The following is a 25,816-nucleotide window of genomic DNA, read 5'->3' as shown; positions in this document are numbered from 1 at the left end:
TACAGTACTGTACTGTAATATAGAATTACAGTAGCTAACTGTTCAAGGTTTGCTGTAAATTTACAGCAATTTGTTAGTGTACTACATTGGTGCCAGAAATGGGATGTGTGTGGGTTGATAGTGACTGGGTCACAGCTAATTATTGCAGGGCAGATTGGCAAGGGAATGGGCACGTGGGTAAGTGTGTGTCATATCACAGAGAAGTGCTCCTTTCATCTTTCATCTTGTCTGCTGCTGCACCATGGAAACTATCAGGGATACAGGATTTTATTTCGCTCTCGCAACTCCCCATCACACACATACCTGAAATATTATTATCATGAGCAAACGGATAGGAGACAGGCCAAACACACACATACATGACTGTAATCAATCAGCCGCATGGCAACAGCGCAGTCAGTAGGGGGTAACCATGGCAACAGTCAGTTCTTGGCTACCATAGCAACAACATAGCACTGGATTACAAACACCAGCTTGATTTCATTCAACTTCGTCCAGGTGACCTATTTGAACCATTAGGCCTTCCAATGATGACCTAGAGACAGACACAACTACAAACAACCACATACAGATCTTTCTCTCTCTCGCTCTCTCTCAATTCAATTCAATTCAATTCAAAGGGCTTTATTGGCATGGGAGAAATATGTTTACATTGCCAAATCAAGTGAAATAGATAATAAACAAAAGTGAAATAAACAATGAAGAATGAATAGTAAACATTACACGTACAAGTTTCACAGGAATAGACACATTTGAAATGTCATATTAAGGCTATGTACAGTGTTATAATGATGTGCAAATAGTTAAAGTACAAAAGGGAAAATAATTCAACATAAATATGGGTTCTCTCTCTGTGTGTATGTGTGTGTGTGTGTGTGTGTGGAGGGGGATGCGTGAGTGCTTGCGTGTGTGAAGGGCTATAGTGCACAGACAGAGCATGTGTTGCATAATTCTGAAATACAGTAAATAACTCATAGATACAGAGAGGCGTGTTAAACACGCTAGGCTGAGTGTGTGCGCGTGCGCATTCATGTGTGATGACGCCACACTCCCCCGCCCAACTCGCTTTGCGTCGCATCTGGATCTGAAAACTGTCATCAGCAGCAGCAATCAGCAGCACAGCCGTATCAGTGGCCGCAAGGGAGAAGAGGAGAATCTCATCACGGGAAGACGGGAAGGTGTACCTCTACATCTGATCATCATATCTCTTTTTTTCCTGTCTCTCTCTTGCTTTTTTCCGTTTGAACGGAATATTATCTTCTCTTACACCTGATCATCTCTCACAGAAACAGAATAGGTTTAAAAACAGAAGAGAAGAGTAACGTTACAACGAAGGGAGGGACTAATGGAGGCATAAAAAGCAAAGGAGAAGAGAGGAGAAATTTACCTCTCCCCTAGACTACACTCGATAATCTCAATATCGCTCTCCTTTGCGCTATCTCTCTCTGGTCATGGCGTTGCAGGGGACCAGCCTGCTAGAGAACCCGGTCCAGGCAATTCTGTACCTTAGAGAACTGACCACAATAGTTCAGAACCAGCAGAGCCTCATCCAGACACAGCGCCTGCACATTGATGAACTGGACCGGCGCGTGGACGAGCTGCTCGGGGAGAACAGGAATCTGCGCGAGGCAAGAGTACAACATCATTATCATCATCACCCGGACTCCAACAGGAACCTTCATCATCCTCAGCACCAACATCCAGACACACAACCTCATGACACCGGGTCTCTGCCTGCCCAGCCTCCGCCTGAGATCCACCCGGACCAAGAAAAGCCGCCTCCACAACCCGCTAATCCGGAGGACATGCAGTTGGTACCGGCCCAGCCGCAGTCAACGAGCCCTCCGCCAAGCGAGGCCGGCCCGGGCAAGGGGGAGGACGGCAGGACCAGCCCGGGCTGCCGCACACTGAATCCCCTGGTTCCCCTAGCTCCCCTCACTCCTACCACTCTCTGCCGCTCGGTGGGTCTTGCCAATCAATCAGAGTGAGTCCATTTACTATCTTTTATCAACGCGAATGTGATAACGTGTGTGTGTACTGTAAAAAACAAAGCAAAAACGAGTTGTTTCAACTAATTACTATTAAGTAACTGGTTCCACAGACTTTTGTTTTGTTTACGTAAAACTTCAATTAAACACTGAGTCTCAAATAGCCACCTGTCCCTTTTAATAGCCAGGCAATATTACACATTACAGCAAATAAACACCCTTTCAAATAAACGCGGGGTCTAAATGAATGATTTAGGAGGTTACCATGAATTGTTTTAGGTTTAATGTTTGACTTGTTACATAAAACATTTCAGTAATGACTCGAAAAAATGATGGCAATCATCCGTTTTTATTGTCAGCAAGAAACTGCTAGCCATCTGCTAACAGCTGAAAACTGCTTATTTTTTATATTTTTCTTTACATTATGGCAGATTACACCTGTTGGTGTATTGCCGCCACCTACTATACAGGGTATTGAAACAAAAAAATATTACATTTGGGGAAAAAGGGGGGGACCCGAAATACTGTATTACAAAAATAAATCAAACAACCATCCCACTCCTTCAGTCACCTCTCTACATAGGCTCAGGTGCCTGGGAGGACGGAGCATTCATCAACATAATTCCTTGTAATCCCTCTGCAGAAAAATCTCTTAGTCCCAAAAAACGCTCAGCCGCACTCACAATGATACCTATTTTCTTCGATTTCCTCTCTGTTTGCGCTGTGCAGTTGATAACCAAAGTAATAAACGCTACAATGTCCACCTTCTTAATATGGAACATGTCAGGATTCCTCTGTTGACAAGGAACATCATCTTGTGTCTCAACTCCTACTACCATTACTTCTTCAACTTCACTCCTTTCTTCCACGTTTCTCAACGTCTATGGAAAGGAGACATTCTGGACAGCCCTTATTCTTGTCACTTCCTTCTGCTTAGAACTCCTAGCTAACTGGCAAGCACAAGAACAATCAACAACTTGTTGAGTACAGACCCCCAGAAATCGGCCGATCGCCTTCTAGTGGCGAAAGTAAAAACAGCAAAAAATGCATAGTCAAAGAGGAGAATAATTATTCTGTCTAATAGGCGCCTGTTTTGTTCAGTGATTTAACCTTTTTGGGATAGGGGGCAGCATTTTCACTTTTGGATGAATAGCGTGCCCAGAGTGAACTGCCTCCTACTCTGTTCCAGATGCTAATGTATGCATATTATTATTCGTTTTTGATAGAATACACTCTGAAGTTTCTAAAACTGCTTGAATGATGTCTGTGAGTATAACATAACTCATATGGCAGGCATAAACCTGAGAAAAATCCAACCAGGAAGTGGGAAATCTGAAGTTTGTAGTTTTTCAAAGCTTGGTCTGCCGAGTACACAGTGTCTATGGAGTCAAGTTGCACTTCCTATGGCTTCCACTAGATGTCAACCGTCTTTAGAAACATGTTTCAGGCTTCTGCTATAAAGGAGGGGGGAATGGGAGCTGAATGAGTCATGGGTCTGGCAGAGTGTCTCAGGCTAGTGACGTGTGCTCCCGACAGAGTTAGCTCTCGTTCCAGTGTTTTTCTTCAGACAATGAAATTCTCCGGTTGGAACCTTATTGATGATTTATGTTAAAAACATCCTAAAGATTGATTCCATACATCGTTTGACATGTTTCTACAACCTGTAACGGAACTTTTCGAGTTTTTGTTTGGACGAAGTGCTCGCGCCTCATGAAGATGGATTACTGGGCTGAACACGCTAATAACAAGTGGCTATTTGGACATAAATGATGGACTTTATAGAACAAATCAGTCATTTATTGTCGAACTGGGATTCCTGGGAGTGCCTTCTGATGAAGATCATCAAAGGTAAGTGAATATTTATAGTGTTATTTCTAACTTCTGTTGACTCCAACATGGCAGATATTTCTTTGGCTGGATTGGGCTCTGAGCGCCGTTCTGAGATTATGCTTTTTCCGTAAAGTTTTTAAGAAATCTGACAGAGTGGTTGCATTAAGGAGAAGTCTATCTTTAATTCTGTGAATAACACTTGTATCTTTTATCAATGTTTATTATGAGTATTTCTGCAAAATCACCAGATGTTTTGGAATCAAAACATTACTGCACGAACTGAGATTGTTGGATATAAATATGCACTTTATCGAACAAAACATACATGTATTGTGTAACATGATGTCCTATGTGTGTCATCTGATGAAGATCATCAAAGGTTAGTGATTCATTTTATCTATATTTCTGCTTTTTGTGACTCCTATCTTTGACTGGAAAAATGGCTGTGTGTATTTTTGACTTGGTGGTGACCTAACATAATCATATGTTGTATTTTCACTGTAAAGCATTTTTGAAATCGGACAGGATGGGTAGATTAACAAGAAGTTTCTTTCATTTGCTGTATTGGACTTGTTAATGTGTGAGAGTTACATATTTCCCAAAAATATTTTTGAATTTCGCTCTCTGCCTTTTCAGCGGAATGTTGTCGAGGGGTTCCGCTAGCGGAACGCCTGCCCTAGAAAAGTTCATAAAATAAACGGCACGGTATTAATTGAAGTTTTAAAATAAATGAGTTAGTCCAAATATAGCTCAAACTTGAAATTTTTTCATATTTATTCAACTTGAAATTATTATTTGGCCATCTTACCTATAAAAAAAAGCCGTGGAACTAGTTACAACAGGGGAGAACGACCGACCCCTCAGATTGAAGCCAAGGCAGTTGAAGGCCGACCGCGGTTCTGCAGGAATTTCCATGGCTTCAATGAGAGTGGGCATTGTTTCTCCCCTGATTTGAACCTCTTGTTTCATGGCATTCTGAGCCCTGCTACTCCACCGTGTCTGTTTCAATTTTCAGTTAATCTGACTATTCTCTCATCATTGATTTGATTTACTTATTTCAGCAATTGTAGGTTTTAATGTATAGTTGTCTAATGTTTGTGGTGCATATTTAATGTTTCTCCTTAATCACTATGATAAATGCAATCGTGTTTCTCTTTTAACAGAGTTGAGATATACTTTGAAATGCAAAGTGTAGCAATACGGGTGAAATCAGTTATTGACACAGACATGGTGGCTTAGCAGGAAGACTGGAATACTGTAACCCAAGAGGTTGTGAGTTCAAGTCCAAGGTGAAGAAATGTTGAGTATATTTGTAAGTACGGTGTCCAGTAGAGGTCAGTGTTTGAAAGTAGCTTGGAATTGAAGAAAGCACTGGAACCATGGTGAAAATCTGTGGGATCTCATATTTTGGAACACATGGTTTGAAAAAGCATGTGATCAAACGAAGCTTCGGACATCATTGATGATTTACTTGTGATACACGCATCGGCACACTGCTTCAGAGCTAGCTGCTTAGCGATTTGTGACATATGGAGCTCTGGTATCAAACGTAACATCACTATTAATTACTGTATAAATGAACATGCACAATGTAATCGTGTGTCAAATATGTAAATTGAAAACATTGTATGTTAAAAGCACTCTGTGTGTGTAAATAGTTCCACAGCCTTTAAGGTAAGTAATGATTTCCAAATAATGATTTCTAGTTGAATGAACATATGAGACAATTTGAGCAACCACATCATTTTAAGTTGACTGAATTTTTGCCTACAGTATGTCAAATCCAATAATAACATTTGTGTCACATGCTTTGTAAACAACATGTGTAGACTTACAGTGAAATGCTTACTTCTGGGCCCTTCCCAACAATGCAGAGAGAGAAAAAAGACAAATAATCTAAAAAATAATAACACGATGTAACGGTCGTTGGAATAACTGGACCAAGGCGCAGCGTCCGTAGAGTTCCACATGTTTATTTAAATGAAACTCACAGAAAACAATAAAGCGCAAAACGAAATGTGAACCTATGCAGTGCTCACAAGCAATAATACATAAACAAGGTCCCACAAAAACCCAGTGGGAAAAGGCTGCCTAAATATGATCCCCAATCAGAGACAACGATAGAAAGCTGCCTCTGATTGGCAACCATACCAGGCCAACATAACAAAAAAACTAGAGTACCCACCCTAGTCACACCCTGACCTAACCAAAATAGGGAATAAAAAGGCTCTCTAAATTCAGGGCCTGACACACGAGGAATAAATACATAATGATTAATGATAACTTGGCTATTAAGTGCCTTCAGAAACTATTCACACCCCTTCACTTTTTCCGCATTTTGTTGTGTTACAAAGTGTGATTCAAATCGACTGAACCAGGTTTTCTTCTAGGATTTTGCCAGTGCTTAGATCTATTCTGTTAATTTTTATCATAAAAAAACTCCATAGTCCTTGCCGAAGATAAGCATACCCATAACATGATATGAAAAGTTGGATATGTGTTGTTGGATTTGCCCCAATCATAACGGTTTAGGACCTAAAGTTAATTTCTTTGCCAATTTTTTACAGTTTTACTTTAGTGCCATGTGAACAGGATGCATGTTTTGGAATATTTTTTTATTCCGTACAAGCTTTCTTCTTTTCACTCTGTCATTAGTATTGTGGAGTAACTACAATGTTGTTAATCCATCCTCAGTTTTGTCCTACCACAGCCGTTAAACCCCTTTTTAAAGTCATCATGGGCCTCATGGTGAAATCCCTGAGCGGTTTCCTTCCTCTCCGTCAACTGAGTTAGGAAAGACGCCTGTATCTTTGTAGTGACTGGGTGAATTGATACACCATCCAAAGTGTAATTAATAACTTCACCATGCTCAAAGAGATATTCAATGTTTGCTTTTTTTTTTTTACCCATCTACCAATAGTTGCTCTTCTTTGCGAGGCATTGGAAAACCTCCCTGGTCTTTTTAGTTGAATGTTAAACACTATTATTGCACACAGAGTGAGGCCATGCAACATATTATGTGACTTGTTAAGGAAAACTTTACTTCAAAACTTATTTAAGCTTGCCATAACAAAGGGGTTGAACACTATTGACTCAAGACATTTCAGCTTTACATTTTTTTTTATTTGTAAAAATGTCAAAAACATAATTCCACTGACATTATGGGGTATTGTGTGTAGGCCAGTGACACAACATCTCAATGTAATCCATTTTAAATTCAGTCTGTAACACAACAAAATGTGGAAGAAGTCAAAGGGTGTGAATACTTTTATAGGCAATGTATTATCCAACCACTGGACGCAGATGTCAATTCAACATCTATTCCACATTGGTTCAATGTAATTTTCTTGAAATGACGTGGAAACAACGTTGATTCAAACAGTGTGTGCCTAGTCGGCAGGACCTTGTTCAGCCACCACTTCGAGAAACATAGGACATAACAGTTCTTCAAGTCCCGTTGGTAGGATAGTCTCGAACGGTGCTCGTCCAGTTTGTTCTCTAGTTATTATACGTTCGTCAATAGAACGGAGGGTAGAGGCAGTTTATTTACTCGCTGTCGTAGTCTCATCAGGGAGACCACTCTTTTTTTCTCTTTTGCACCGTCTCTTCCTCTTTCGAGTCACAGGGATTTGTGCCTGGTCTGGAATGAGCAGTACATCTACAGCTGCTGACTCGTTGAAGTAGAAATCTTCATCCAAATTGAGGTTCGTGATTGCTGTTCTGACGTCCAGAAGCTGTTTTTGGTCAAACGTTTAGTTTTTTTTTGCAACACTTGGACCAAAGAGTTGAGTAAACTAAAAAAAGGCAGTGGAATCAGTTACTTAATAATAATTAGTTGAAAACACCAGATTATGTTTTACAGTGCGTGTGTGTGTGCCAACTTCAATTTCAACTCGAGTAGACCCATAGGGTACCAGGTTGTAAGATGTAGGCCTGCCTGCTTTCCTGATGATTTTGGCTGGTACAATGGTAGGATCATCATGAGTGTGACGTGGATAATTTAAAGTAGCGGATTATTTGCATAGAGAGACCAAAACATAGGAGATTATATAACACACAGCTGTGTGTGTGTGTGTCTGTTTGGGTCTGTGTATGTGTTTGTTTGGAGGGATATTGCTCAAATGCATGCTACACCCTTGGCAAAGAAACACTGCTTTAAAACCTGGTTGAGGGGTGAGGTTTAAATGTCAGACTGTTGTTGGATAGAATACAACTCTACTGTTGTAGCTGTGTAGGTTACTGTTACAGCTGTTGTAGACCTACTGTAGTTGGTTTAGCTGCAGCTCAGCTCTACTGTTATAGCTTTAGTGGCCATGTCCATGGTTCTGAATCCATTTGAATTAAACCCTGTGTGTGTGTGTGTGTGTGTGTGTGTGTGTGTGTGTGTGTGTGATCTGATTAGGAGTGAAATCCCAACAGGACTGCTGATTATGCTCTCTGGGACTCCTCTCCCACTGAGGACAAGAACAGAGTAGAAGAGATAAAGAGGGAAGAGAGGAGGGGAGATTGATGATGTTTAACTGTGAGGAAGAACCAGGGTTCCATGAGGCTGTTGGACCTGTGGACTGTTACTGATATTTAGACTTTGGAAGCATTGAGGAATTGGCACACGGGATATACAGGAACTACAGTAGAAAATATCCTATTAGGTTAAGTCAAACATTTTTATTCTTGCAATACATAAACCATAGAAAATAAAGGCTTTAAAATGTTTCCACTACATTCATTATTTCTGGAAGTTTTTTGCACAAAGGCTTTTTTGTGATTGTTCATTATCCAGCATCAACTTATTTTTGTTCTATCAACATTTGCTATACCGTGAATATTCAAGAACAAGAATATTAGCTTTTAAGTCTTAATTTGAGGTTAAGATTGGGTTAAAATCGGGGGTAGTTTTAAAATACATTTTACAACCGTTTCCCCCCGATGATGACAACCATGTCTAGGGGTTAGTGTTCAGAGCTCTCTCCTACTCCTTCTCTCATTTTCTCTCCCTTCAACCGCTACGTCTCTCCATATGATTGACAATGCTCTCACATTACCCAGTGCACAAACTGCAAATGTGGGGGGATGACGTGGAAGAGGCACACTATATAACATACAGTACACACTAAAATAGTGTGTGTGTGTGTGTGTGTGAGTACGTGGGTCTGCTTATTTCTCCCCCCGCCTCCTTCCAGCTGGTCCACATGTATCTGGCCCGCTTAGCCCTTAGAGCAAACTGTAATCAGTTACTCTCAGGACAGAGAGAGAAATAGAGATGAGAGAGGGAAAGAGAGAGAGTAACTGTCCGCTCCTGGATAATTTATAACATGTTAGAGTGTCTAGGCTAGGGCTAGGGGAGAGAGAGACTGAGTGAGAGAGCAGAGAGAAGGAGAGAGAGAAGAGGGAGATGTGTAGTGTTAAAATATTAACCTGCTCTCTGTGTTAGAGATGTTACAGCATTTGTGTGTGTTGTACAGACAGAGAGGTGACCTTGCTATGGCCAACACAGACAGAAAGAGAACTCCACTGTTACCTGAGATAAAGCTCTGGGTTGGTCCTATGAGTGTTTTTAACCAGCTGGGTTTGAATTCTTCCTGTAACGGAGTTCCTACCTTGACGTTGTTTTGACAATATTTGGCATGACAACAAACATGATTTGCCACTGGTCTTATAAAAGCTAGAATGACTTTGTATGCGGATGATTCCACACTCTACATGTCAGTACCCAAAGCTCACTGAAATTCTAAATAAGGAGTTATATTCAGTATCACAAAAATCATCTGTACTAGTTGTTCAGGCTCTGGTCTTGTCCCATCTTGATTACTGTAATATGGTCAAGTGCAGCAAAGAAAGACCTAGCAAAGCTGCAGCTGGCTCAAAACAGAGCAGCACACATTGTCCTTAACTGCACCGTGTTGGTGATTTTTCGTTGTATGTATTGGTGCTTTGTATGTTATGGTGTGCGATGGGTTTTGTACCCACTTTCTTTATTTTATATATGTTGGTTTTCAGAGTTTGTGAGCATTTATTAAAATACTCTGTTTATACCAAGTTCCTTCTCCTGCGCCTGACTTCCCTGCCACCAGCACACACCCCATTACAGAATCACTGACCCTTCTATGGAGTCAGCAGGAGAAGGTAAGGCCATAGAGGTAGAGGAGCGCGACCAGGAGCATGCAGTAATACTTTACCATCTTGGTGCCGCCATGGACCGCATTGTCCAGACAATGGACCGATTGAGTCCATGCACGGGGCGCGCTTCTTCACCAAACTAGATCTCAGGAGCGCTTACAACCTGGTGCGTATCAGAGAGGGAGACAAGTGGAAGACGGCTTTCAGTACTACCTTTGGGCACTATGAGTACCTCGTCATGCTGTACGGGTTGATGAATGCGCCATCAGTCTTCCAAGCTTTTGTAGAGGGACCTGCACGGGCAGGGTGTAGTGGTGTATATTGATGACATTCTGATATACTCCGCTACACGCGCCAAACAGGTATTCCTGGTGCGCAGAGTGCTTGGTTACCTGTTGGAGCATGACCTGTACGTCAAGTCCGAGAATTGCCTGTTCTTCCAACAGTCCGTCTCCTTTCTAGGGTATCGCATTTCCACATCAGGGGTGGAGATGGAGTGTGACTGCATTGCAGCCGTGCGTAATTGTCCGACTCCTACCACGGTAAAGGAGGTGCTGCAAATCATAGGGTTTGCCAACTACTACCGGAGGTTTATCCAGGGTTTTGGTCAGGTAGTTGCTCCCATTACTTCACTGCTGAAGGGGGGTCCAGTGCACTTGCAGTGGACAGCTGAGGCGGACAGTCACCTGAGGGCTTTGTTTACCTCGGCTCCCATGCTGGCCCATCCGGATCCCTCTTTGGCGTCCATAGTGGAGGTGGACGCATCTGAGGCTGGGCTGGCGGAGCGAAACTATGACGTGGGGGACAAGGAGTTGTTAGCTGTCGTCAAGGCCTTGAAGGCGTGGCGACATTGGCTTGAGGGGGCTAAACACCCTTTTCTCATCTGGACTGACCACCGCAATCTGTAGCACATCCGGGCGGCGAGGAGACTGAACCCTCGCCAGGCAAGGTGGGCCATGTTTTCACACGCGTTTTGTGTTTACCCTTTCTTACAGACCAGGCTCCCAGAACTTTAAGGCAGTCGCATTGTCCCGGCTGTATGACACAGAGGAGCGGCCCATGGATCCCACTTCCCACCTCTTGTTTGGGAGCTGGACGCGGACATTGAGCGGGCGTCACGTGCAGAGCCCGCTCCCCCCCAGTGTCCAGCTTCACAGGGTAACACCACTATCCTGGTCGTAGTGGATCATTTTTCTAAGTCCTGTCGTCTCCTCCCTTTGACCGGTCTCCCTATGGCCTTACAAACTGCGGAGGCCCTGTTTACTCACGTCTTCCGGCACTACAGGGTGCCTGAGGATATAGTGTCTGATTGGGGTCCCAGTTCACGTCGAGGGTCTGGAGGGCGTTCACTGTCCTGGCTTCCACTGAAGTCGGCCTCTCTCCTTGTTCGAGCGGTGTTCGGCGGTCGTTCGAGCGGTGTTCGGCGGTCGACGTCACCGATCTTCTAGCCATCACTGATCCATTTTCCATTGGTTTTGTCTTGTCATATATCACACCTGGTTCCAATCCCATCAATTACATGTTGTGTATTTAACCCTCATGTCCTTGTCGGTGATTGTTCGTTGCATGTATTGGTGCTTTGTATGTTTTGGTGTGCGACGAGTTTTGTACCCACTTTCTTTATTTTATTATTATTTTTTGTTTTTTTCCCCCCTCTGTTCCATGAACTGCGGAGCCACACACACAAACAAGCACACACACAGACACACTCTAACACGTCATGACAACGCCTCTTCCCCCAGATCCTCAAAAAGTTATACAGCTGCACCAGCGAGAGCATCTTGACTGGCTGCATCACCACTTAGTATGGCAATTGGTTGGCCTCCGACCAATTGGTTGCCTAAACTCTCTTGTACGGACTCTTTGCACAGACACTGGGCTTTACCCTAACATTCACACATACTTACACCGACACCCCAACACACACACACTACATATGCACACACACCCTAACCTTAACCCTTAACCTAATCAAAACCCTTACCTTAACCCTTAGCCTAAACTTAAGCCCAAATCCCTAACCCTAAGCCTAAAACTAAACCTAACCTTAACTCCTAACTCTAAACCTAATCGTAACCCCTAACCCTAACCTTAATTGTAACTCTAATTGTAACCCTAAACATAAAAATATCATTAAGTCTGCATTGTTGGAAAAGGACCCTTAAGTAAGCATTTCACTGTTGTTCTACACCTGTCGTCTACGAAGCATGTGATACTTAAAAATAAAAAATATAATTTTTAGTTGTATTGTTTGTACTGTATATCGTATAATTGTTTATTGTGTGTCTGTCCTGGTCTATCAGTGTATCAGTGTTTTGTTACTTGTCACTGCACATGTGTGCATATGAATGTGTGTGTGTTTGTGTGTGAAAGAGGGAGCGAGAGAGATAAAGAGAGAGAGAGAGTAGCCATCTGAGTAACCATCTGTACTTGTTAAATCTTACTAAAACAACAGATATGTCTGATGTCTGAATTATTTTGATGTAGTTAATAAGGTTTGTGTGTGTTGAGAGTTTGGTTCTGATTAAACTCTGCTCTAATACCATAAGAGTAAAATAACTCTTTCCAACTCTTTGCCCCCTCTTGTCCCACCCACCTCTCCCCTTCTCACCATACTCCTATCTCCTCTGCCCCCTCTCCTCTCCTCCCCCTCTCTTCCTCTACAGGAGTCAGACAATACTACATCAGTTCTGCTGTCCTGCCCCAGAGGCTGCTCCCACTGGCTCCTCCAGGTAAGGTTGAAATCTGAACTCTGAAATCACTCCATCGCGATCTCTTTTTCTCTGCCTCTTCCTCTGTGACTTTCTCAGTTTATTAGCTGTTCTTCTTTTTTTTCTTCTGCCCACCTTTCTCTCTCTCGCTCTCTTTCTTTCTTTCTCATTTCATCTTCCCTCTCTCCAGTCTATCCTGCAGTGCCATTACTGATTCTCTCAGAGGGGCTATCTAATAGCTCTGTGATTGTGCCCCTGTGGAGCTAGCTCCCTTTAGTTTGTCTGTATGTGTCTGTGTGTGCTGCTCAAGCCATGTCCACACACTACACAAATGCCATCAGACTCCTTCTCTGTCTGTGTGTGGTTGCGTAGTAGTGACTGATTCAACCTCTCTAGCCCCGAAGAGGTTGGAGAGAGCAGAGCAATGTTGTCATTACATTTTATGTATATGAACTGGGAGTAGAGAAGTCAAGTTTAATGCAGGGAGATCGTTCAAGATTGACGTCGAAACTGGACGTTTATCCATGTCCTGAGGAGGTTGGGAAATGTCTTCAAAACCAGCCACTAAGGGTAACAGTGATCGCTATTACCATCAAGTAGACTTGGGTTTTGATAGGGTGTTGATGAGTGTCTAACCTTAATGTTTTAACCCTATCCCAAACCTTAACCATTACCTTAACCATTCGGAACGAGTGCATAAACTTAACTTCGAAATTTGATGTTTGGATAAATGGAACAATACAGTGCAGCAGGAGGAACGACACAGAGCAGCAGGAGGAACGATACAGAGCAGCAGGAGGAACAATACAGAGCAGCAGGAGGAACGATACAGAGCAGCAGGAGGAACGATATAGAGAAGCAGGAGGAACGATACAGAGCAGCAGGAGGAACAATATAGAGAAGCAGGAGGAACGATACAGAGCAAGAGGAACGATACAAAGCAGCAGGAGGAACGATATCGAGCAGCAGGAGGAACGATATAGAGAAGCAGGAGGAACGATATAGAGAAGCAGGAGGAGCGATGTAGAGAAGCAGGAGGAACTATACAGAGCAGTAGGAGGAACGATACAGAGCAGCAGGAGGAACGATGCAGAGCAGCAGGAGGAACATCAAAATTTGACGTTTGGGGAATGTGTATTAACTTTTATTTATGCAGTGAGACTGTGAGAGCTTGTTGGCTTTATGCTCTGACTGAATGTGAGCTGATAGTTATGGTCTCGGCTAGTCTCAGGAAGAAATTACGAGCCCTCATTGTCCGAGACTGAGTCAAGGCCGAGTAAAAATATACCCGACACCGAGACAAGACCGAGACACTGAATATGTGGTCTCAAGACCGGACTCGAGACAGCCTACTACAATACTGTTGCATATTATCTATCTAAAATAAGATTGGGGTCATCGCTCCATCGTATTTTAGATAGAATTGTGCGTGTCTGTTTGTGTATGTGCAGGTGTGTTTGTGTGTCCTCTGGCTGTAGGTCTCTGTGCGGCTCTTGAGTGATGTGAGATGACAGATGTTAATTTCTCTTTCACTGTGACAGAGGAGGAGGCGGAAAAACCAGTGTGTGTGTGTGTGTGTGAAGCAGGAGTACTATTAAATAGCCATTACTGTCCATATCTACTTGTCTGTTAAGCCTTAAATACATTTGAATGTACTTTGTTGTATTCTGATGCAGTGCTGAGGCATGATGGTGTTTTTAATAGAGTCTTAATAAAATGCAGCCTCCAGCATGCGCCAAACACACACACACACACACACACACACACACACACACACACACACACACACACACACACACACACACACACACACACACACACACACAGTGTGTCAGGCTGTGTTAGCTGAATAGCAGAACCAGAGAAGAACATTATTGATGTAGTCATTATTTAAGCATGAGCAGTCTTTGCTTTTATACAGTAGCTGCGGTGTTAGAGCTGGCTTATATAACAACTGAAAGACTAAGAAAGATAAGTAAAGGACACACACATACACACACATACATACATACTGTACATACGTTCAAAAGTTTGGGGTCACTTAGAAATGTCCTTGTTTTTGAAAGAAAAGCCATTTTTTTGGTCCATTAAAATAACATCAAATTGATCAGAAATACAGTGTAGACATTGTTCATGTTGTAAATGACTGTTTTTTTTATGGAATATCTACATAGGCGTACAGAGGCCCATTATCAGCAACCATCACTCCTCAAATCAAATTGTATTTGTCACATACACATGGTTAGCAGATGTTAATGCGAGTGTAGCGAAATGCAGTGACCCCAAACTTTTGAACGGTAGTGTACATACACACGTTTTCCCAGGGGTTGAAGGTGAGTGTTGTTGTTTCCATAGTGATGGGCAGCTGCTGAGTCTGGAGGGCGGGAATTCCTCCAGCAGACAGGAAAGAGAGGGGTCGGGGGGTGTGGCTCGGAGAGAAGGACCCAGCGACTATGAACTTGCCCTGGAGAACAAGACCAAACAGGTGTGTGTGCAGCGGGATACAGGCGGGCAGAAACGGACCATGCTGCTGCCTGTTTGTGTTTCTTTCTCTCTATCTCTCCCCCTTCTCTGCATCTCCTTCCCACTCCCCCTCTCTCTGAGTCTCAGAGGAAGTAAAAGGGGATTGCTTGCTGAATAGAGATGTTGGATCTTAATTTGTGCCAGTTTGCTACAGCTGGAAAATACTCCTGTATCCACAGAAAATGTGAAGTATTATGTGGATTGTAATTATTGCGCCTTTTTTAGGGGTGGATCCATTTTTCGTACGGGAAAATCTAGTCTGAAAATTTTAAGTGGAAATGGCAAACTTAAAAAGCCTTTTAAAACCTTTTAAATCTCCTGTTGTCCTGCAACAGGGTGATCAAATTAAGATCCTACATCTGTATGTGAAACAGAAGAATGTCTTAATAAAATAGCTTTATTTTTGACTTCTGTTTCCCTGAAACACAGTGATGTAGTGATTGGTGTCTGTGATGAAGAGGGATTGGAGTCTGTTGTACTGTTTTAGGAGAGGAGAGCTTGTCCTGCTATCGTTTTATTTTGGAGAAATATCCAGTTTAACAAATGGAGGCTTGTAGCATTGCTCTGTGACTACAATATCCCTCCCCCCAAAACCTTACTAACAATATTTTTCTCTGTTCTTCTCTTTCCTCTCTCTCCCTCTCTGTTTGTAGATAGAGGAGTTGGAACAGAGGTACGGAGGCCACCTGGTGTCGCGGCGCGCTGCGTGTTGTATTCAGATGGCGTTCCGTCAGTACCAGCTCAGTAAGAACTTCCAGAAGATCTGTAACTCTCTGTCAGAGAGCAAGTTGCCACGCCGCATCTCCCTGCGCCGGCCCAACCCCAGCCGGAACCAAAAATCCACCCAGCGACACAGCTTCCTGTTAGAGACCGGGAGACCCCCCCTGCGCCCCAAAACACCCCCACCACCCCCTTCACGCTCCACCTCCCTGCCCCCCTCCTCCGCCACGGGCCCCGGGCCCTCGCTCACACAGCTGGAGGACTGCTTCTCAGAGCAGGTGGGCTTTATATGTAGCATTTTAGCCTAGCGTAGTCTAGCATCAGTAAACAGTAAGCCTAGCGTAGCATCATAAAACGTACAGGTGTTCCAATGACTCGTATTATGATTCTTATTCCAGGTACGCTCACTGGCCCATTCGATAGACGAGGCCCTGCGTGGGTGGAGCCTGTCAGAGGGGGTTGAGGGGGGGACAGGGGGGCTGCTGATGGACCCCGGGGCATTTCGGATGGCTGCACAGAGTGCCTGCATGCCTCGCAGTGCCAGCTCCCTGCTCATGGCCTTCAGAGACGTCACCGTTCACATCGACACCAACAACTACACTGTCTCCACGACTACCACCTCCACAACCACTGCTACCCACGGCAACACAGGGGCAGGAGCGGGAGGGAGCATGCAAGTCTCAGTGGATGGGGGAGAGAGGGGAGGAGGGGTGAGGACTCAATCAACAACCTCCCAGCTAAGGGGTGAGGCGGAGTTTCCTGCCCCCCCTCCCAGTGAGTTGTTGGAGGGAGGAGGGTCGAGAAGGGGGTCAACTGTGACAGGGCAGGGGGGAGAGATGGGGAGGCAGAGTGGCTCAGAGAGACTCAGTTCCACCTCCACCTCTGCCTCAGCCCAGTCTAACCAGTATACCACTCAGTCCTCCTATTCCCAGTACCCCCAGTACTCCACATACCCCAAGGCTCATCACCCCCAGTCCCAGCCAGGGTCCCAGTCAACCAGGGACCCCACCTCTGAGGCTCTCCAGGCCCTGGTCCTCTCTCTGCCTAGAGACCGCTGCCAGGACCCTACCTCCTGCCGATCCCCCACACTCTCCACTGATACGCATCGCAAACGACTCTATCGCATTGGACTGAACCTCTTCAACGTGTGAGTGCACACACACACACACACACACACATATGCACGCAAATACAAATACGCAAATACTTTATATACCTAATACCAGGGTTGTGCTCAATTACGAATTTTGGAATTGACTCCCATTCAACTCATGATTTGAAATTTTAATTGAATTGGCCACAACCCACAGGATGTAGAATTTGAATTTGAGTGACAGGAAGTAGAATTTAATTCAGTACAATTCAAAGAAATTCCTTTCAGTCATAGAACATGAGAGTTTCATTTAATCTGAAAGGTCAAACTTCCAGATTCCAAAGAATATGTAATTCTCTGGAACCAATGTACTCTTGTTCATGTACTCTTTAACCTTAGTGCTTAGAATAGCCAATTATATTTCAACCAACAATTTCATTTGTTTGGCTTGTTTTATTAAGGGTCAACTTGATGGTCAAACTAATGCATTCTGGGAAAAGTAGTATTTCCCCCATATTAAAACAAATGTAAGGGATTAATGAAATATGATAACCTATCATATTTGCATACAGGGTTCCCATGGGCACACAATGGTTGAATCAACGTTGTTTCCACGTCATTGAATGAAATTACGTTGAACCAACGTGGAGTAGACGTTGAATTGACGTCTGTGCCCACTGGGTTTGTTTTCCTTGATCATTCTTTTTAAGAGTTAGTCCTGAAAATCAATTGCTTCAACAATATTTTATATGCATGTATATAACGACATGTTTGATGTTTTATGTACAAGATGCATATTTGTATAGACTATACCTAAAATAGAAGAGGCATTTGCATTGTATTTCATTTCACTGAATTCAATTCTATTTCCTTTAATTAAAATAAAAATTGCAATTCTGCATCCTGTTTACTACTTCAATTGAAATTCAATAATTGAATTGGAATTTATGAGGCATCCTCAATTCAATTCCCTGACACACACAGGGTCGAATTGTCCTTTAGCTACTCACAGAATTATTCACAGAACAGGTATCTGGTCTAGAGAGGGGTAGAGGGAAATGGGAGAGAGAGAGAGGTGTTCTCTATATATAGTGGTACATACTGTTGGCCTGCAGCCTGTAGTTAATGTAAATTAGCTAAAGTGCTTCACTGATTTGCCTGTTACTTTACGGTCCTATCCACATCCACCCCCACACACATGCATACACCGATATTGTGCTGTCTATCTCTTCTGTAGGAACCCAGAGCGAGGCATCCACTTCCTGATCACCCGTGGTTTTGTCCCAGACACGCCCATGGGCGTGGCCCACTTCCTGCTACAGAGGAAGGGCCTGAGCCGACAGATGATTGGAGAGTTCTTGGGGAACAGTAAGCTACTCTTCAACAGAGATGTCCTGGAGTGAGTCCACACACAAAATATAGCACACACATGCACAGACAACCACACATACACACTTGAATGCATGCATACGGCATATACAATATGTTTTACACATACAGTAGGGTCCGGAATGATTGGATCCCTTAATAAAGATGATCATAAAAGACTGTACAAATACTGAGCTACTGTATATTGTATGCTGTGGTGGAAAAAGTACCCAATTGTCATACTTGAGTATAAGTAAAGATAACTTAATAGAAAATGAAAAAGTAATAATTGAAAGTCACCCAGTAAAATTCTACTTGACTAAAAGTCTAAAAGTATTTGATTTTAAATATACTTAAGTATCAAAGTAAAAGTATGAATAATTTAAAATTCCTTATATTAAGCAAACCAGACAGCGCCATTTTCTTGTTTTATTTATTTATTTATTTATGGATAGCCAGGGGCACACTCCAACACTCAGACATAATTAACAAACAAAGCATGTGTGCTATGAGTCCGCCAGATCAGAGGCACAAGGGTTGACCAGGGAGGTTCTCTTGATAAGTGCGTGAATTTGACAATTTTCCTGTCCTGTTAAGAATTCAAAATGTAAAGAGTACTTTTGGGTGTCAGGGAAAATGTATGGAGTAAAAAGTACATTATTTTCTTTTGGAATGTAGTGAAGTAAAAGTAAAAGTAGTCAAAATTACAGATACCCAAAAAAACGACTTAACTTCAGTCGTGGCCAAAAGTTTTGAGAATTACACAAATATTAATTTTCACAAAGTCTGCTGCCCCAGTTTGTATGATGGCAATTTGCATATACTCCAGAATGTTATGAAGAGTGATCAGATGAAATGCAATTAATTGCAAAGTTCCTCTTTGCCATGCAAATGAACTGAAAGCCACAAAAGGACCAGCTGACATCATGTCAGTGATTCTCTCGTTAACACAGGTGTGAGTGTTGACGAGGACAAGGCTGGAGATCACTCTGTCATGCTGATTGAGTTAGAATAACAGACTGGAAGCTTCAAAAGGAGGGTGGTGTTTGGAATCATTGTTTTTCCTCTGTCAATCATGGTTAACTGCAAAGAAACACGTGCCGTCATCATTGCTTTGCACAAAAAAGGCTTCACAGGCAAGGATATTGCTGCCAGTAAGATTGCACCTAAATCAAAAATTTATCGGATCATCAAGAACTTCAAGGAGAGCAGTTCAATTGTTGTGAAGAAGGCTTCAGGGCACCCAAGAAAGTCCAGCAAGCTCCAGGACCGTCTCCTTAAGTTGATTTAGCTGCGGGATCGGGGCACCACCAGTACAGAACTTGCTAAGGAATGGCAGCAGGCAGGTGTGAGTTCATCTGCACGCACAGTGAGGCGAAGACTTTTGAAGGATGGCCTGGTGTCAAGAAGTGCAGCAAAGAAGCCACTTCTCTCCAGGAAAAACATCAGGGACAGACTGATATTCTGCAAAAGGTATAGGGATTGGACTGCTGAGGACTGGGGTAAAGTCATTTTCTCTGATGAATCCCCTTTCCGATTGTTTGGGGCATCCGGAAAAAAGCGTGTCCGGAGAAGACAAGGTGAGCGCTACCATCAGTCCTGTGTCATGCCAACAGTAAAGCATCCTGAGACCATTCATGTGTGGGGTTGCTTCTCAGCCAAGGGAGTGAGCTCACTCACAATTTTGCCTAAGAACACAGCCATGAATAAAGAATGGTACCAACACATCCTCCGAGAGCAACTTCTCCCAACCATCCAGGAACAGTTTGGTGACGAACAATGCCTTTTCCAGCATGATGGAGCACCTTGCCATAAGGCAAAAGTGATAACTAAGTGGCTCGGGGAACCAAACATCGATATTTTGGTTCCATGGCCAGGAAACTCCCCAGACCTTAATCCCATTGAGAACTTGTGGTCCATCCTCAAGAGGAGGGTGGACAACCAAAACCCCACAAATTCTGACAAACTCCAAGCATTGATTATGCAAGAATGGGCTGCCATCAGTCAGGATGTGGCCCAGAAGTTAATTGACAGCATGCCAGGGTGGATTGCAGGAGTCTGGAGAAAGAAAGGTCAACACTGCAAATATTGACTCTTTGCATCAACTTCATGTAATTGTCAATAAAATCATTTGACACTTATGAAATGCTTGTAATTATACTTCAGTATTCCATAGTAACATCTGACAAAAATATCTAAAGACACTGAAGCAGCAAACTTTGTGGAAATTAATATTTGTGTCATTCTCAAAACTTTTGGCCACGACTGTAGTACTTTGAAGTAATTTTACTTAAGTATTTTACACCACTGATTGTATGCTCCAAAAATATTGTATGCTAAACTTAAAATCACCAGATTTTACAGTAGGGATGTGGTCTTTTCTGCATATGCATTGTTCTTTCGAAGGCCAAACCCACTGCTGGTGTGCACGGCCATTTTGATGTGTGCTTGGGGTTATTCCTTTAGTACAATATATGTAGTTTGAGCATACAATATAGCATAGTATTTGTATTATTTATTTTATACAGTCTTTTTGCTGATCTTTATCAAGGGATCCAATAATTCCAGACCCCACTGTAAATGCGTACACATACACACATGGATGCATGCTCTCATACTGCAGAGAGAGAGAGAACCAGGAGAGAGTGTGTTTTGCTTTGAGAAAAAATAGGTCACAGCACTCAGCACAATGTTTTTCTCTACATCTCTCGCCCTTTTCTCTCTACTCCCCCTCTATCTCTCTCTCCGTCTCACACAGCTTTCTTTGCCCTTATCCATTGGACGGAATATGTACTGTATATTTGCATTTGTCAAGTGTGTAAGCATATTTGTGTGTGTGTGTGTGTATATGTGTTCCAGGTCAGTGGTTCTGTAATGAAACTATGACTAAAAAAGGAAGAAAAAAACCACCAAGAGCAGTTGTACACTCACCCTCGTACACACACACACACACACACCAATGACGTCAACAGTGACATGAGCGAGACATACGCAACTAACCTCTCCTCCCCCTCTGTCTCTCTAGCTGTGTGGTGGATGAGATGGACTTCTCTGGGATGGAGCTGGATGAGGCTCTGAGGAAGTTCCAGTCTCACATCAGAGTCCAGGGAGAGGCCCAGAAGGTGGAGAGACTCATTGAAGCTTTCAGGTCAGACCCATCAACCAATCACATCACACCCTTAAACTGATCAGTCAATCAGGGTTACTCCAGGGTTAGGCACTCTAGTTCTGGAGTGCCATGAACAGCAGGTTCCAACGTAGCACCACATTTGACCTAACTACTAATAACCTCAGCAGCTGAGATAATCTATCAATATCAGAGATGAGCTCAATTCTACCTACCGAGTGTTCTCTTAGGTCTAAAACAAGAAGTGTCCTACATCCTGGATTAGGGTCTTTGGTATTTGGTATTGGTATTTTACTAGGATCCCCATTCAGCAGCTACTCTTCCTGGGGTCCACACAAAACATGAAACATAATACAGAATGACATAATACAGAACATCATTAGACAAGAACAGCTCAAGGATGACATAATACAGAACTGGGAGGGGGTAGTAGGGTAGACATGCTATTACAGGTCTGTTAGGTAACGGATGTTATGTCATCTGTCATAAGGGTGACATAAGAAGTCATTTTAACGGAGTTATTCCTTTACGGATAAACACATTAATTTCGCAAGTGATCATGTGAGCATGTGATCTTGTGAGATCTCATTTAATGTGAAGTTAATGTGAAAACATGTGACAACCATGTGAAGCAATATGTGTCAACATGTGAAGCAGTGGCACCCGTTATTTTGGCATTAATACATGTCACATATCAGTTTGCAAACAAGGTAAAAAAAATAACAAAAGTTATCATTGATTAATAAAGCCACATTTTGTAAGGCATCTCCAAATGCAGGTGTTTCAGCCTAGCTCAGTGCATTCTGTGGTTGTGGGGCAGCCAGCGGAAAATACGGAACGTAGGGGTTGGTAATGTTTTCTAGTTGCGCCATGATTGGTTCAATGTTTTTTCACTCGTGGGGAAACTACGCCTTGAAAAATCTAAGGGTAGAGCTCAAGAATTCGAATCCCTTAGGTGCTGCCAAAGAGTTACATTAGAGGTGCCCATCCAAGAAGGCTCAAGGTCATTGGCCACAGATAAAATTGAGTCAAATTACATATATACAGTAGCTTTGATGGCAAGCTAGCATTCATCAACATGAATGAAGTCGACAATCTACTGGCAAATCCTTTTCAATCCTTGTCATATGAAGATACATAATGAAGAGAAATTATAGATAAAATGTATCGGTGCTCATCGGCCATTGGACATAAACATTACACAACAAGTTGGAAATTGCAAATTCAACAATGAGCTGTTTGGAAGGAATCAGTGTCTAACTGCAATCATTGCAAAGCAATCGCTAGCCTGCTATTCAGTGGAGTGGGTGTGTGGTCCCAAATCTGGGTTTAAGGGTGTCTTTTCCAAGCTTAAAAGGATTAACATTCAACATTGACAATGCTGTCAATCCAGCATGACTTCTGCCGTGCTCAAAACAACTGGAAACTCGGAACTGGGAAATCTGACTTCAGTGCATTCAAGACAATTGGGAACTTGGAAAAAAACGAGCTCCGACTGGGAAAATAAGTTTTGAATGGTCATCCAACTTGGAATTGCAATTGCATTTCTAGAGCTCCAACCTGAAGATCACTGATGTCATCATGATGCAACCTTGTTTTTTAAGTGTTCCCAGTTGTCTTGAAAGCACCATAAATCCTGAGAATGACAGCCTTCAACGATAAAGTTTGATGACAAAATTTGCCCACGAAGGACCGCCTGTTCAAGTGGGCACAGCACTAAAAGGTGAGTCCAAAAATGTCTTGTATGCTGCTGCATAAATGATGTAATATGCCAGGGATATATGTATACTGTAGCTAAGAAAGTAATACTAGCTGTATGTTGTGTAGTAAGCTGTTTAGCTGTTGGTGGTGCACATGTAGCCTATAGCCTGTTTTAGAGAAATGTCATCTTCAAAAATTGAAAGAGCTTTCATTGTATGCTTATTTATATGCCCCCTTTATTTATCCACGGTTCTGACTTGGGAGAATACTGTAAGACCGGCCCATGTTCTGTATTCTGTCACTGTACATTTCAAAAGTGCTAAACAAATAGTTATATTGACCACGTCCGTCCTAGTTCGCTCATTAAAGTCTCAATCGAAATAACAGATTGCCTCTTATCCGCTTGTCATTCCCTTATGACAGTTTGTACATCTCAATTGTCAGCAGAAACCACATTTTTTCAAGCAAGTAAGCCATATTAGCTCAGTTATTTTTATGCACACTTAGAATCTAGCCCTATCAGATCTGCACTAACAAACACCTGCATAGCGGTTGTTTTGGTGGTGGATGTCACGTTGGCATGAAGGATCAGGAGACAGACGCAAGAATGCGTAATAGTTTTTTTTATTAAGCCCAAATTACGGCGTGCCGTGTCAAGGCACGGGGATGAAGACCAAACAAACAAGTAACAAAACACAGGGTAGAAACCCAAAACAAAAGAGCGAGGAGTACCTTGAATAAATAATACATGCGCACAATGATTAACCCACAGGACGAGACCCATAATCAGCTGCGCAATCCACAATGGCACGAAAGCCATTGTAACAAAAAACGACAGCCCACTGGAAACCAAAGGGCACACTTATACAAGTACTAATAATTGGGAACAGGGTACAGGTGTGCGTAATAAATGTTCTGGAGGGATCCGTGACAGTGGAACTGCATTAGAGCTGTCAAATCCACAAGTGGCTCCTGGAATTATACCAGGACTTGCATGTTTACTAGTTGGAACACCGGGATATGATATGTAATCTACACTTCAATTAGGCTGATAGAAATCCTCACTATTTTGATTTTAAATTTGAGTGTCATTATTTCTATATAGAGTAGCCTACACTTTCTCGTTCTGAAATACGAATGTGAGTAGGACTGGTGTGGCTTCGTGACAATGATTACACAGGCAGCTGCTCACCGATTTGACAGGTCTAATGCAGTTACAACTCCAACACCGCCAAAAAAGGTGTCGGCAGTCACGTGTTTATGCTTGATCTGATTGAATCTAGGTCTTAATGTCAAGTGTCCCAGAGAGCTGCTTCATTTTTGTTGTGCCATCCTGGATGAGCTGCACTACCTGAGCCACTTGTGTGGGTTGTAGACTCCGTCTCATGCTACCACTAGAGTGAAAGCACCGCCAGCATTCAAAAGTGACCAAAACATCAGCCAGGAAGCATAGGAACTGAGAAGTGGTCTGTGGTCACCACCTGCAGAACCACTCCTTTATTGGGGGTGTCTTGCTAATTGCCTATAATTTCCACCTGTTGTCTATTCCATTTGCACAACAGCATGTGAAATGTATTGTCAATCAGTGTTGCTTCCTAAGTGGACAGTTTGATTTCACAGAAGTGTGATTGACTTGGAGTTACATTGTGTTGTTTAAGTGTTCCCTTTATTTTTTTGAGCAGTGTGTATATAACATATATAATAATATATAATAAATGTATATAATTAACACTGAAAATATTTGAATAAGTATTTACACTAAGCAGTGTGTAAATTGAACACTTTTCCAGTGTCTATATGGGTCCACAGACCTCACACTTTCAGTGACAGATTTACCACTCTCAGTGTTCATTATTATTATTAATTATATATTTTTGGTCATAAAAATGTGTCTATCATATGTCCATGTCCTAGGCCATTTGTGTCGAACCAAAAACACTGAGTTTACCAAACATTAGGAACACCTTCCTAATATTGAGTTGAACCCGCCCCCCTTTTGCCCTCAGAGCGGCTTAAGTTTGAGACCTTGATGTTCATCAAATGCAATTTCCATCTTAAATGATTAACCAAGAGCTAAAATGACCGTTAAAGAATCATAGGCTATGACAATGATGTAAAGAGTAATTAAATGCAGGATGAAAAGCAATTCTGAAAAATGTCTGTTAAACACTTCTTTGGCAGTCAAATAATTTGCATATATTCAAATACCTTCAAATATTTTTTGTTTTTCTGAGACCTGTATTTGAATATCAGAGGAAATAGATGCCAATAAGATGCCTTTAGTTGAATCTCTATATTCGACTACCTCAAGTATTTGAAAAGTTGGTATTTTCAAATAAATTACAAAATACAAGTATTTTCTCTAGCTGTGAGTAGAAGATCTGTTTAGGAAGCCTTGAGTCGCTCATCCTCATGAGGTGACCTGCCCATCGGAGTTGGTCTCATTACGATGGCTTCTATATTGGAGGAGTTGGTTCACCCCAGGTGACTGATGTTGGTTTGTCTGTCTTCCCAGCTGATGTTAAGTATTTTCCTGAGGCAGCGTGGTGGAATCTTTCAAGGGGTTTGATGTGTTTTCAAAATGCGGTCCAGGTTTCCGCACCGTATAGCAGGGTCGGGGTGATCACAGCTTGTACAC

General features: G+C 42.6%; 1 protein-coding gene across 2 annotated transcripts in view; it reads left to right on the top strand.

Moving 5' to 3' along the window:
* Positions 1–1,084: 1,084 nt before the first annotated feature.
* iqsec3b (IQ motif and Sec7 domain ArfGEF 3b) overlaps positions 1,085–25,816 on the top strand; it is a 45,034-nt gene continuing 20,302 nt past the window's right edge. For both annotated transcript variants that reach the window (XM_036976369.1, XM_036976378.1), the window contains exons 1-7: positions 1,085–1,984; positions 12,602–12,667; positions 15,002–15,131; positions 15,823–16,167; positions 16,288–17,036; positions 18,220–18,381; positions 21,376–21,498. In XM_036976369.1, the coding sequence (XP_036832264.1) occupies positions 1,452–1,984; positions 12,602–12,667; positions 15,002–15,131; positions 15,823–16,167; positions 16,288–17,036; positions 18,220–18,381; positions 21,376–21,498 (2,108 nt within the window). In that variant the 5' untranslated portion in view covers positions 1,085–1,451. The remainder of the gene's footprint in view (positions 1,985–12,601; positions 12,668–15,001; positions 15,132–15,822; positions 16,168–16,287; positions 17,037–18,219; positions 18,382–21,375; positions 21,499–25,816) is intronic.

Source organism: Oncorhynchus mykiss, chromosome 1 (genome assembly GCF_013265735.2).
Source record: "Oncorhynchus mykiss isolate Arlee chromosome 1, USDA_OmykA_1.1, whole genome shotgun sequence".
In the NCBI taxonomy this organism is placed as follows: domain Eukaryota; kingdom Metazoa; phylum Chordata; class Actinopteri; order Salmoniformes; family Salmonidae; genus Oncorhynchus; species Oncorhynchus mykiss.
Note: the sequence above shows the minus strand (reverse complement) of the source record. Positions and strands in the feature narration are given on the sequence as shown.